General features: G+C 42.8%; 6 protein-coding genes across 6 annotated transcripts; 4 read left to right on the forward strand and 2 right to left on the reverse strand.

The window, feature by feature from the left end:
* Nucleotides 1-378: 378 nt before the first annotated feature.
* Bfra_009794 (uncharacterized protein) lies at nt 379-2451 on the forward strand (the record flags this gene model as incomplete). The annotated part of the gene is made up of 3 exons (XM_037340132.1): nt 379-798; nt 862-1272; nt 1324-2451. The coding sequence occupies 3 exons, from the start codon at nt 379-381 to the stop codon at nt 2449-2451; spliced, it is 1959 nt and encodes a 652-aa protein (XP_037189355.1).
* A 318-nt stretch (nt 2452-2769) lies between these two features.
* Bfra_009795 (uncharacterized protein) lies at nt 2770-3221 on the reverse strand (the record flags this gene model as incomplete). The annotated part of the gene is made up of 2 exons (XM_037340133.1): nt 2770-2850; nt 2925-3221. The coding sequence occupies 2 exons, from the start codon at nt 3219-3221 to the stop codon at nt 2770-2772; spliced, it is 378 nt and encodes a 125-aa protein (XP_037189356.1).
* Nucleotides 3222-3532: 311 nt separating this feature from the next.
* Nucleotides 3533-5199, forward strand: Bfra_009796 (putative aldehyde dehydrogenase protein; the record flags this gene model as incomplete). The annotated part of the gene is made up of 4 exons (XM_037340134.1): nt 3533-3943; nt 4000-4505; nt 4564-4659; nt 4719-5199. 4 exons carry the CDS (start codon nt 3533-3535, stop codon nt 5197-5199), a joined length of 1494 nt encoding a protein of 497 aa, XP_037189357.1.
* A 480-nt stretch (nt 5200-5679) lies between these two features.
* On the reverse strand, nt 5680-6616 carry Bfra_009797 (putative aromatic ring-opening dioxygenase family protein; the record flags this gene model as incomplete). Its single annotated transcript, XM_037340135.1, has 3 exons — nt 5680-5929; nt 6001-6407; nt 6470-6616. The coding sequence occupies 3 exons, from the start codon at nt 6614-6616 to the stop codon at nt 5680-5682; spliced, it is 804 nt and encodes a 267-aa protein (XP_037189358.1).
* Nucleotides 6617-7034: 418 nt separating this feature from the next.
* On the forward strand, nt 7035-10349 carry Bfra_009798 (putative c2h2 type zinc finger domain protein; the record flags this gene model as incomplete). The annotated part of the gene is made up of 5 exons (XM_037340136.1): nt 7035-7537; nt 7803-8703; nt 8757-8891; nt 9048-9175; nt 9230-10349. The coding sequence occupies 5 exons, from the start codon at nt 7035-7037 to the stop codon at nt 10347-10349; spliced, it is 2787 nt and encodes a 928-aa protein (XP_037189359.1).
* Nucleotides 10350-11229: 880 nt separating this feature from the next.
* Bfra_009799 (putative x-pro dipeptidyl-peptidase (s15 family) protein) lies at nt 11230-13302 on the forward strand (the record flags this gene model as incomplete). The annotated part of the gene is made up of 5 exons (XM_037340137.1): nt 11230-11438; nt 11519-11781; nt 11843-12229; nt 12282-13128; nt 13209-13302. The coding sequence occupies 5 exons, from the start codon at nt 11230-11232 to the stop codon at nt 13300-13302; spliced, it is 1800 nt and encodes a 599-aa protein (XP_037189360.1).
* Nucleotides 13303-13806: the final 504 nt, after the last annotated feature.

Consider the following 13806-nt stretch of genomic DNA (forward strand, 5'->3'; position numbering starts at 1 on the left):
CAACTTTGAACAATCGTCTATACCTTCACTTGCAACAAATTGTTTTCAGTTCAATTCCATAAAAAGAATTCATTTGAAAAGGACAACTTTCTGAAAGGAATCCAATCAAAATCTGTTGATACAGGGACAGCGACACTGATATGACTACCATCCTAAGGTTGTCAATGTCACCATTACTATCATTCAAACATTGATCTCAAACTGACAATTCCCGTTACTGACTTCCATAGTATTTACCATCCCAAGGTTCTCTATATACCACTCCTGTTCTATTCTTTCTTTCTCATCTCCTCTTTCTCCATTCTTTTCTCAATATATCATCTATGCAGTCATTATTCTTCATTTTTCCTTCAAATGTTCTTAATTTTATAGTTCGAGATGTCTCGTTTCTTCTCTCAAGAGTCTCTCACTTTCTCACAATCGCAACTAAATCCCGCCATCGTTGTTCCTCTTGTCAAGTTCTCATGCTCTTTAACCAACGAAGGTAATACCACAGGTGTTCAATGGACTCATTACTCGAGAAGTGATCTTGAACTTGTGATTCAAGAGGTGCAAGTTAGTAGTTCAGAGAATGAAAAGCACTTATTGATGAAAGTAGTCGCAGGTGCCGAGTATCTGGTATGTGATGAATTTCTGTGCAAGGCTTTCAATGTTGTAACACCTTTCAAGGAAGAACAAAATTTAAACGATATCGTGAGGGTTCACAAGAACTTCGTTTTATCTCCAGATAGCGAGATTCCAGTGAGAGTAGTGGTTAAGCCTCCGCTTCTCGCATTGCGTTACCCAAAGCTCAATGATGTAAGTTAAGAGTGCTGCAAGTTTCTTTCTTCCCTTTTATAGCAGCTGACATTAGTTCTTTAGGTTCGTAGGTTGCAATTCAGGTTTCGTGGTGACTCAGACTTCAATCGGGTTCTCAATATCTTGATAAACTTGGGTTTGACGCCAACAGAAAGTTTGTCATCAGGGCCTGTCTTGCGATCCCGTCCACCAACTGCAGACCCGACGTGTTCGGGAGTATCTAATGGACATTCTTCAGCTGTAGGTTATCTTCCTTTAACTCCAAACAGCGAATTCAAAGTTCCCATGGGGCCAGACTCAGCTGGTTCTATGCTTCAGAGACCGAGTAGCTCTTACACTTCCCGATCCGACGATCATCTCTGCATCAGACCGCAATCTGCCATGTCAATATCTTCATTCATGCCTCAGTCCAAACCATCTGCCGAGCCACTCAATAGAGCGCAATCATTATATGTTTCTCAGTTCGAGCGAGAGGTATGTCCTGTTCATTTCATTTCATTTAACTTGGTTTTAATCTTTCGATAGCAACGGCAAATACAATCCTCAAACTCTATATTGAATACCTCAGATAAGGTGCCTTCAAATGGTAACGCATACGTGAATCGAATTTTGTTGCCAAAGCCAGAAGAATCTCAACATCGGTTTTCTGTCTCGCCTTTCTTCGAAACACAAAGGAAGCATTGCTTGCCCGATAGATTCACTTCGTTCTCTTCGGCCAATGATCCACATAATTCAAGAAATAAAACACATGAAACTGCACTAGATCTTTTCAGTCCAGCCGAAGATCGACCATTGCCTCGTTCGACTGAGTATCCGTTCTTCGGTGCACCAGGAAAACGCCCGATATCTCTTCCAGCCGAGAATGATATTTGCCTAGGCCTTCCCATACCACCAAAGAGACAATTGCCATTTGCGACTCTGAAAGATCCTCTGAGATCCAAATCTGTATCCGTAGCCGACACCAGTAGACCAGTTCAAGCTCCACAACAGCGAAAGCGACCGCTTGAAAAGTTCACTAGGGAAAATACGTCAAATGGGAGGAGTATCACGCCTACTAAAAAGCCAGCAAAGAGACGTGTTGCAAGTCGCAAGGGTACTACGTATCTATCAGAAGTTAATGGCCTATCAAGTAACGCTTTTCCTTCAAAAGACAGTTCAGCAAGTGTCACTCTTGACATCCCAATGCAGACTGAAAAATCGCCACCTCTTGAAGCCAGGAGCATTGCAACACCAATCGCATTAGATAGAACGCCATTAAAACTGCAAGCAGAAGGAATTAAGGCTAGGCAGCAGTCTATGCCAACTCTCAAAACTCCCATGACTCTAAAAATGGTGGATAGATCTACTCAAACCCAAACTCTTTCAGGTCGAGACCACACAGCGGCTCTCAAGCCTGCTTCGAACATCCCTGTTGTAGACCTTCAGTCGACACGACCGACAGCCTCTGTATTACAGGACGATTTGGATCTCGTTATATCAAGATACACTTCAGGCTCGCGGGTAAGTCTGCCGTCTAACTACAGCGATGTTCCTGATGACAAACGTCATAAAATGCTCAATGATTTCATAATCAAAAATTTAGAGAATGATGACTTTCTCAAATTAGCAGAGGATATGGATGTTTCTTGGCGTAGGATAGGTCTTGCAAGATAGTTGAGCTTTGTTAGGTTAGTGCATCAATGGTCATTGGTGGAAAAAAACGGCATTTGGCTATTAGAGGGGTTTGATGCTCTATTCTTGCAGGGTATGGGTAGCACGAAGTACAGGTTTATGATTGACCAGACATTCAGAAAGCCGTGAATAATTTAACATTGCAGCACTAATCATCTTTCGCTACCTTTACAGAATTACACAACAATACACAAACCTCCTCGTTTATAACTGAGCTCAGCCCAAGTGTGCGCCATTATATACTCTAAACCGCGACGACCTTAGTAGCCTCAAGCTCGATCAATTCTCTCAATCATTCCATCACCATTCCCCACCAATAGCGTATCGAAAGACTCGTGTGAAAACTTTCCCTCCTGTCATACCCCATACTTGAGCCGCTCCCTATACGTTTAGCGTTTATACTGTATAAGTATATATGATTGAAAGGAATTCCGTATAGTTAAATGCTGACTTACCGCATTCAATGAAACTCCTGTGAACATCAACGTGATGAAAACTCTCTCTGCGCCATTACTTCCATTTGGTCGCTCTGCGGCAATCAGATGCCGATTTATAGGTCGATAATTTGGTATTCGATACTGGTCTCGAGGCCAGGACACGGGATTCTCGACATTCTCTGGTATATCTGAGGTATTCGACGGTACTATTATATCATTGATTTCCCCATCGTCACCAGTGTGATGAATGTCATATTCGGCCAATGTCTGGCGGGAATAGGTGGTGATGGGATTATCCGTTATTGTGGTCGACATTCTTTCGATAACGAACAGAACAAAGTTGTTGCTACAATAGAGAATTTTTACTGGGAGATAACCACAGCTACCCAAGTATTGTTCGAATTAGTCTTCGGACATACCATATCTTGAGCAGTGAATTTTTAGAATTTTCGGGAAACTCCTCCCCACCCTCCACATTCCGCCAACCCCTAGCCTCTCCCCGCATTTCGGACGAGGAGTGTTTTGATTCCCGTAAATTTTATGATATCCATAATGTATCCAATTTAAGATGTGTCATTACATAACCCCAAAAGATATTTGTAACATTTTGCAGTACCGGTATCAACATGGCATCATTCGGCATTGAAAATCTACGAGCATCTGTAATTGATGGCAGATTCGACAACGTTAGATACAGACAGAATGAGCTTCAGAGTCTCCATAAAGTTCTGCGAAACAATGTCGACAGGCTCACATCAGCAATCTCAGAAGATTTCTTCGGCCACGTTCGAAAAATCGACACTGAAGTCCTATGCGTGTTTTACCTTGCTTCTGACGTTATCCGGAGATCTTATCAAACGCTCAACTTCAAGGAATCGATTAGCAACGAGTATAAGGTTGCTAATGGCATAGATTTTTTATCGCGTAAAATTGGAAAGGGATTAGTGGTCATTCGGCCGACGACGCACACAAGATTTTACTCAGTCATATGTCCGATAGCAATTGCTATCGCTGCTGGGAACTGTGTCTGCTTAGAGGTACGTGGAAAAGATATCTCTTGATAGCTACGAAATATGTACTGAGAGATGACTAGCTTGGGGACACAACTTCAAAAGTTGATAGCATCTTGAAAGAATTGTTACCCCAAGCCCTGAACAACGACACATTTTACATCTCACCGAGGAATCTTGTAGATTCCTCGATCCTCGAATCGGCACTACTAGTCGATCAAACAAGTAATTCTTCAACCTCGACCATCAATAAACTCGTCTCAAAATCGTCAGATCGAACAGTTGCAGTTGTTGATCGGACAGCAGACATTGAAAGTGCAGCAGAATCTATTGTCACTGCTCGATTTTCTTTTCAAGGAACTTCAGCATATAGTCCCGACTTAGTCATCGTCAATGAATTTGTCAAAAGTGATTTTATAGAAGCTTGTACGAGATATGCGAGCAAATTCTTTTCCTCCAATAGCAGTAGCCAAAGTAGACAGAACGATGGAATTTCTGCCACCAAAAAAGCACTCAAGGATGCTGAAAACAAAAAGCAAATCACAACTTTTGGATCCAATAACTTTGTTCTTGTCGATGTTGTTGATAGGTAAATATGTCAATGTCTATGCTTGTTCCCAATCAAAACGTCAGCTAAGATAATCCAGGGCATCAACTATTACAGAGATAAAAATTAGCGGCTGCCACCTACTAATCATGGGAACTACAAGTTTAGTGGATGCCATCATGACGCAGAAATCAAAGTGAGTTCACAAAGTTTCGTCGAAGACTCTAAATTACAGTACTTACAAAATAATTCCAGATCTCCATTACTCGCCTTGTACATCTTTTCAGATCTGTCAACCGCAAAGTTTCTCGCTCAACATTTCAATGCCAGTACTAGTTACGTAAACCATATCCCACTGCACCTCCTCGTGGGACCCGCTGCTCCCTCAACACAACTTCCAATTCCTGCGTTTCACAAATATAGCGTGGAGATGTTCTCATCTCCATGCCCACAATATATTGCTCTTCCGCCCGAAGATCTCTTTCTTCTTGATAAGGTTCTTGCAGGGGGATCAGAGGCAAATGAGCTTTTCGAAAGGATTCGAAAGATGGCTGTAAAGGCACTACCGGAAACGGGCCAGGCTCCTGGTCATGCCATTGGATTTTTTGAACAGGGGATTTTGCTGGGTGCTGGTTTGTTTCTATCGGCTGTTGTCCCGGCTTTGGGGTATATATCTTGGGTTGGAGGGAGGTCTGCCTGGGGTATCATTTGGAGGCTGTGGGCGGGTAGAGCTTGAGAGCTTTTGGGATTTGTAAATATGAGCTTGGTTCGTGTTCAAGGGTGTTTGTTTAGATTAGTCATTACTCAATTTAATTCTTGGGCGTACATTGCAAGACAGCTCCCTATCTATGGTCTAAAAAGAACCGTGAAAAAGATCTCGTCTTTTAGGCTCCCTGATAGCCACTGAAATATTGTAGAGGGTGCTTCCTATCAATAGCTTGGCGCAACCCTGAACATTGAGAGAAACTATTCTAGAGTGTTTGATTTTTCAATACTAAGCAATAATATATGGCAGTGTTATTCTATGGAGTTGAATTTAATATAGTTGAATGAGGAATCTTCAAATTGGTAAACACGCTACTGTATACATAAGAATAACACAATCAGAAGAACTCTCATGTTCCCCAAATGCATTAGAAACCTTAAACTTTGCCCATTATCCTCGAATTCCCAGAGCCCCAGTTCCCAAAAGTATACTGGCTATTACACATATTCCTCAGCTCCCAATCCTCTGCCCCATCACAGCAGCAGTACCCCGATCCTCAAAATCTCCACAAAGCCCTGCCACAAACATTGCAGCCATAAAATGATCATCTGTGCCATGCGCATCACGATATTTGGGTAATTTCATTAACATTGTCACTGCTCTTCGCAATTCTGGTCCGGAGTTCTTGGTCATTGCATCTTCAAATTCTTGGCGGAATTCGAGCATTGCAGCGTCTGGGGGGATTCCATGGCGAAGTTGTCTACGGGGAGATTGTGGTTAGATCTTGGAGATAGACAGTGATGTTAGAAATTTGGTTTTGTACCTCGATACATTAACATCTGCAACCAATTATTCCGATACAAATTATGTACCGCACCTCCCGTCCCAATAAAGAGCACATCCTCTCTTCTTAACGGTCGTAGCGCACTTCCTACCTTAGTATGATAATGAGCATCATATCGTGCGTTCATAGAGATGATAGTCGTTGGCGGGCACCCATCCGGGAACATTCGAATGAGGATTAAGTAGGTATCATGGATCCAATCAAACTTATCATTGAATTTTGCTTTGAACCCATTCTTCTGCAAAAGCTCAACACAGCGAGTTGCCATGGGAATGTCAGGGTTTAGTTTGTATGGTACGTATTTTGAAGGGTGCACGTAGGCTACTGGAGACTTTCCGGGTGTGGGATTCGAGGCAACTTCAATTTCGTTGCCGAGAGTTGCCCAGTGTGCTCCCTAATGAATGTTTCAACAAAATGCTGGATACCGGAGATTATTAGAGGGATTTTGCTACTGACCATCATTACCACGTGTTTTATTCCATTTGATAGAGCTTCGTCGCCGCATTTTTTCCAGTATGTTGCACTGTCGGATTCTTCCCCAAGCATCATTGTGGAGCCATGTGAGAAGAAATGAACAGGAGTCAAATTCGTCACCAGCGCCATTTGTACAGATATCAGCCTTTTTTTTTCTAGAAGCTGATTGTAGTATTTGCCAAATTCGACATAAATTCTTGTTGACTCGGTCGTTTATGGTATTCTATGAATAGGGGGTGAATAATGGACATGAGACCCGGAAATGCGGAGTTTCAAAGCCAAAGAAGTGGGGCCGGAATATTGTCGATCAATCTTAGGCTATGAACATGCTTTCCTTCCCCACACATTGTAACCTCCACTACGGCAGGTCCGGTTAAAGACAAGTCGCCCGTTTACCCTTCAGAGTAGCCAAGCCCAGCCTGGAAGAGGCCGCGTGATTGTCGAATCTGAAGAGGAACACTGAACGGGATTAAAGAGATCAGATCTCTCCGCATCCAACTCCACCTCCACCTCCACCTCCTCCACTCCTTCAACTGCCACTAAGCATATGGCTCCTCCTGCGCCAGTTATGTCGGATCATGTAACCTTTGATAACGGCAGTGATGCACTAAGTATTCTAATCGATGCAGCAAGTTCAATTGGGGCCGACAGACAAACGCACCCGGGATTCGCTCGGTCGTCTCCGCCAATGCCTCCAGCACCAGCCGTTAACCAGTGTCGAATATGTCAAAGAACCTATGAGCGAGGGGACCACCTCACTCGTCACATGAGGTCACATGAGAATTCTCGACCCTTCCGGTGTCAACAATGTCCAAAGACTTTCAATCGCGTTGATCTTCTCACTCGCCATGTTGCCACTCATGAACGTAATTTGGGTCAAAACCGCCCAGAAATTAGACGAACAGAGCGGGCTGGAAAAGCATGTGTAGCATGCGCAACAGCAAAGGCAAAGTGTGAAGAGCAAAAACCGTGCTTGCGATGCCGAACAAAAGATCTCGTTTGCGAAATATCTCAGAAATCTCACAAGAAAAGATGCGTTTTGGGTATTGCGTAAGTCTATCACTCACAAAGCCTAAAGCTTAGGCACTACTCCATTGTCTTCAATTGAAAGATTTAAATTGTGAGATTCAAATTATCTGAGTGGATGAGATCGATCCATTTCAGTGATTGAAATCATTTGAAAACTTTATCATTATTCGAATACCTTGAATTCAATTTGCTAGCTCAGAATATTGAACAACTTACCCACCCCCTTCTCTGAACCCCTTCCACAAATATTGGAAGTAACCCGATGCTGACATACTAATTGGCATAGGAAGGAGCCACGTGACTCCATCGCAGAACGAGAATCTCTTCCTCAAGATTCTGTGACACGACCTTCGAGCATATTAGATCCCATTCTACCTAGCATTGACGGAACCGATGATTACACAACCACGAATTCCTATTCGGACTATAGCGCCGAGAATGCAGAAGCAATACTGCAATCTTCTTTTCCCTTATCTGCACTAAACTCGAATAAGGAATCAACGGACTTCAATTTTGTTCAAGACCAACTACCTTTCGATAACCTTGCCAATGAACTGCTTTTCTTTCCTTCAACAATTTTCAACAATCAGATCTCAGACTTCGGTTTTGAGGACTTTAACTTTCAGGAAGAGAATTTCGAATTTACCCCCATGGCTTCAAAATGTGTTACAGTCGACGAGAGTACTATCTCTGGACCGTCACAAAAGTTCAATGGTTCTAGAAGGGATGTTGCTCGAGGGCATGCAGCATTTTCCCGCTCGCCTTGGCTATGGACGCCAGCTTCAACTGATCACATTCTCAGGGATCGAGATAATTTAGCGGTTGATGAAGAAAACATATCTTTAAATTTCTCCCCTAACGGTGCAAGGCCTCATGAACATCTTTCTATAACATCTTCCTTGCGAGACAAGATGTTTCACCTCGTTTCTACAACTAACAAATATGCGAGTGGTATACCAAGTTTTCCTTCGTTGGATTTACTGAACTGTACAATTGAAGCGTTTTTCTGCCAGCAAAGCAATCAAGACGACCATTGGATTCATACCCCAACAATATACTTAAAAGATGTCCAACCAGAGCTTTTGATTGCCATCGTGGCTGTTGGATCCACTGCCATTTCATTACCTGCTGTATGGAGAATGGGACTGGCCCTTCAGGATGTAGTGAGATTGAGTGTATCTGAATTGGTAATGTCATCCTTATGGAATCCAGGAGCCGTGCTGATTTTAATTAAACACAGTGGGAAAGGGCTAACAGCAACACTCGGAGACTCCAGCCACTGCAAGCCTGGATGCTTTCTCTCGAACTTGGGTTATGGAGTGGTTTTCAGAGAAACATGGAACTAGCTGAGAGCTTTTCGCAACCTTTGATCACGGTAAATAATCATGATTTTTTTTCTTGAATGGGTTGTCCATTGTTTCAAAGAAATCTCAATGATTTGAATTCTTCCTATTATTAAACTGCCGTTTGGGCTATTGGACACACTATGCTGGGAAACCATTGATATTTAAATTCAGGCTGATTAATATAGATGATGCGCCGTGGTGGAATTTTCTCAGCCACTTCAGATTCTCAGAATCTGATACCAAACCAAAATGACACTGGAAAAAGCCTGGAAGCAAAATGGCAGACATGGGCACAAAGGGAGTCTTTCAAAAGGTATGTTTGGTTGCACTCATGAATATTGCAGCCAGCTTACCCTTCATCTTTCAGATTGTCTCTCAAACTGTTCCAGCATGACACTCGTGCTTCTTTAGCCCTTCAAAAACCCCCATTAATTAACTATACGGAACTATCTTTCTCGGTACCTGCATCACGTGAATTATTTCTAGCTGAATCTGCAGCGGATTGGAAGTCAATGTATATGAGAAAACTACATTCACCGGTGGTCCCACCACTTCGCTTGATCGATATTATGCACAGTTCCTGTGGTCTCGAAGATCCGGATGAATCTTGGGACGTAGATCTATGTTATGAAGCAACGTTGAATGGCTTTTGGGGGCAAATCTGGGCAATCGGAGAGTCAACCCGTTTTCATGGTATTGATGGAAATAAAGACTCTGTGCATCGGCTATGGATAACTACTCAACAGCGAGAGCTTTATCGTGAAGTCGAAAGTTTTCGAGATCGAATTTTAGGCAGAGCAAAAATACCATCAGGGCTTAACATCACAGCCGAGTTATTTTTACTAGCTCTGTGTGTTTCTCCTGATGAGTTGCAGCGATTCGCTGGTAAATCCGGCCAAGACGCAGCATCTCAGAGTTTTAAATCATTGGAACGATGGTATACAACGGAACGTGCAAGGAGGGCAATCTGGCACGCCGGACAAATTTTTCACTGGGCTTCGTTGATGGCTCCGGCTCAGTTGCGGGATTTCTACACCGTTGCCGTCTACTTTGCCAGTCTTACCATGTGGGCATATGGACATCTCTCAAATAGCATCACCCGCGAGAGTAGTAATGAGACGAGGAAAACCCGCAATTCCCTTCAAACAGAGGTGAATCTTATTAGCCCCGACAGTCGCGAGACTCGGACATTCATATCCAGTGGTCAAGGGACGCCAGTTCTAATTCTGGCACCTCGAAATTCAACGGATATTAATGCTACAGCCGGAACGTCTGAAACCGATGACTTTAATTTGAACAATGAAAAGATCCGACTCAGCAATCCGAATGAAGTGCTTAAGATGGCACGAGATCTTTATCGAAGTAACTTTCCAATCCTGGAGGAACCACTTCCGCCTCTGGTGGAGAATTGTAGTAATTTGATGAGGGATCTTAGTTGTGTTCCCGAAAGTCGATTTTCAAGATGTGCTAGTCCGATAGAGAAATGATTTGAGGCAAGATGAATTCTTCGCTACTACACCGGTGTAGATAATTTTTGTTAATTGGGTTGAGTGATGTCTTCGATAGTCCGAACTGCGATCCAACGTTAAAAGGGTTTGCATTTTAGGTTTTTTAAAATTGAGGGACGCATGATACTGGGGGTGTAAATGACTTAAATAATTCAGAACTTTCAACATCATTTGGTCTCCTGGTCCATAGTATTGAAAATCTTGAGGTTGGGGACTATGTGTCGTCACTTACCGTGTACTTACGGGAGATTTGCAGTCTTAAAATGCAGGGTATTTCCTGTCGAACAGACATTAGATTGCCTACGTAGATTTATTGATTGGCAAGATCATCGTCAAAGCAGAGTCTCAAGCAAGGCCAGTGTGATTTTCGTCCTTTCATGGATTGACTGAATACCAAGACCGGGAATCTCTCAGGAACATACGGTAATTACACTTGTTTATTCATTGTGGCAGGTGATCGTGCCCATCTATCACAAATTGAATATGGCCCATCTATCACAAATTGAATATGTATTTGTACTGAAGCGATTTATCTACGCCATACACTGACAAAAAAGAACCGGCCCCATGTAAGTGCTTGCATGAACCCCTGCCCAGCTAGTTACCCGTAGCGTCACCCCGTGCGGAAATCTCGCTTCCGCTATCACTCCCCCACATTCCGCAACCGTTCCATAATATCCAGCCCGGCATTTAGCTGCAGCCTGACAGGGACGTTGCTGACCCTCGAGCTGCTAGTGATGGTGATTTTAGTGATAGGAAAGACACCGGGTCCTAGAAACACATCAACTATTGTTTTGATTAAGTACATCTTGATCATCTTGGCCGAAGAGAAAGATTAATTAGCAAATCACCATTCACGATGACCACTACCAATAAAATCAAAGACATCATGGAAGTCATTGAAGACAAAGAAAACGAATTGGTGTTTGAGAAAAATGTCTCTATTCCAATAAAGGCATCTGATCTTCCAGTGAGATGTAATGTCTATAGACCAATTGCTCCAGAAGGTGCCAAATTCCCTGTCCTTGTGACATATGGACCTTATGGAAAAGATATTCCTTACGATAAGTGAGTATAGGTCATCAAGAATCCTTTCATACAGATTATCATAGAGTAACCCATACATACTGACATTGTCGTCCCGAAAGTTTCTTCGCCAAATCCTTCAGCGAGGTGAACCCTGAGCACAGAAGCAAATATAGTGCTTGGGAAACCCCAGATCCAGTATTCTGGACTTCCAAAGGATATGTCGTTGTGAGGGCAGATGAGAGAGGACTAGGTCAAAGTCCTGGACTCTTAGATACAATGTCTCGAGGCACGAGCGAGTGTTTCTTCGATGTTGTTGAGTGGGCATCGGAGCAACCCTGGTCTTCCGGGAAAGTTGGATTATTGGGAATCAGCTATTATGCGGGTATGCAAGCCAGATCAATCTGTTTCTGATTTTTTCTATTCTGTGCTGATTTATTATATAGGCAGTCAATGGCGTGTTGCAGCTCGTAGGCCAAAGGGTCTTGCGGCTATTATCCCATGGGAGGGAATGACTGATTATTACCGTGATCGATGCAGACATGGTGGAATACTCTCAGATGAATTCATCCGATTTTGGTGGAATAGACAAGTTATTACCAATCAATATGGTCGACCTGGACGTGCAGCTTCAAAATGGGGCGAGGATACTATTGAAGGAAATTTGGATGAAGAGACGCTTCTTAGGAATCGTAACGACCAGACTATCGATAATGTAAACAATCGCTTTTTAGATGATGAGTATTACAAGTCAAAGGATTTTAATCTGGAAGATATTGAGGTTCCGGTTTTATCGGTAGCGAATTGGGGAGGTATTCTGTTGCATCTTCGAGGTGATTCCATAAATGCCAAGATTGTTTGATAGTTCACTAATGGAAATTATAGGCAATGTAAACGGCTACATGTGGGCAGGTTCCAAGTTGAAGTATCTCCGTTTCATTACTGGACGTCACGATCTTCCCTTTTACTACAAAGAAGAAGTTGAAATACAGAAAACGTTCCTCGATGCGTTCCTCAAGGATGACGATAAAATCGGTTGGTCTACGCCCGGAAAGGTCAGCCCTGTCAGCGTGATTCTTCGAAAAGGAGACGTTGGTTACAATAATGCCGAAGCGGAAACTAAATATGAACGAAGAGAAGAAACAGAATGGCCATTAGCAGGAACACAATATACCAAGTTCTATCTCACACCAGAGAAAACGCTTTCCAGAGATACTCCAGCATCAAGTGCGGACAAAGTTTCATATGATGCGCTGAGTACTCTCAAAAATCCAAAACTTGTCCAATTCACAAGCGCATCATTCGAGCAGGAAACAGAAATTACCGGGCATATCACCGCACATCTGAACGTATCCCTTTCTCCTTCTCCATCAGCAACCGCCCTGGAGAAAGACATCGATATCTTTCTGACCCTCCGCCATATCTCCCCCGCAGGTGAAGAAATTTTCTACACCGGCACGGCAGGAGATCCGGTTCCACTAACCAAAGGCTGGCTCCGAGTATCTCTCCGTAAAATTGCGGAGAAGCATCCGCGAAATTTACCACATCAACCATATCGCGAATATCGCTCAGTTGATGTTCAGGAAGTTAAACCAGAAACGAGTTATGCAGTGGATGTTGAGGTGTGGCCCACTAATGTTGTGGTAGAGAGAGGGGGAAAGATTGTGCTCGAAGTGAGTTCGGGGGACACTCAGGGAAGTGGAATTTTTGCTCATGGGAATGAGAAAGATAGGTAAGTTTCTTGTTTTGATTGATCCCTTAATCTTCTTTCGTTGCAGGAGAGATATGCATGTGCTGACTTTGGAATTGTAGATCCGTAGATAGGTTTGCAGGTAAGAATAACATTCATTTCGGTGATGGACAGGAGAATTTCGTCACATTGCCTATTGTGCCGTCAAGATCATAGAGGTTTAAATATACCTGGTTGTCATGTAGTATGTTAAAATCATAGAATTGAATGTTTCATACAACTTTGATGATTCAATTCTGCTGTAGAACATTACTTTTGAGAAGCGTGGATGATCAAAGGTCAAGTGTCATTAGTCTTGAATATTGCTGTGTATAAAACAAAATGTGTAATTTGAACTGAACATGGAAAAGATTCTTTGCGATCCCATGTCTTCTTTTTTTTTGAAGGCTAAGAGCCCTTTTGGTGGTGAATAAGTCTCGAAAGGGTTCCTTGGCCGTCATCGACCATTCCATGAACATCCCACAAGGTTATGTCCTCCATTGCGTGCATGGATTGGCGGGATACTTCTCAACTTCCAAGAATTTTGACAAATTTATCTTCCAATTATTTGATATTGGAATTCATCTTTTGATTGTTCGTTTCTAACGAATAAATTTAACAGCCCCTTAGATATACATGGATATCACATAGGATGAGTACATATTGAATTCGTGAATGGCA

The sequence above is a fragment of the Botrytis fragariae genome (genome assembly GCF_013461495.1).
Source record: "Botrytis fragariae strain BVB16 chromosome Unknown tig00000163, whole genome shotgun sequence".
NCBI lineage: Eukaryota > Fungi > Ascomycota > Leotiomycetes > Helotiales > Sclerotiniaceae > Botrytis > Botrytis fragariae.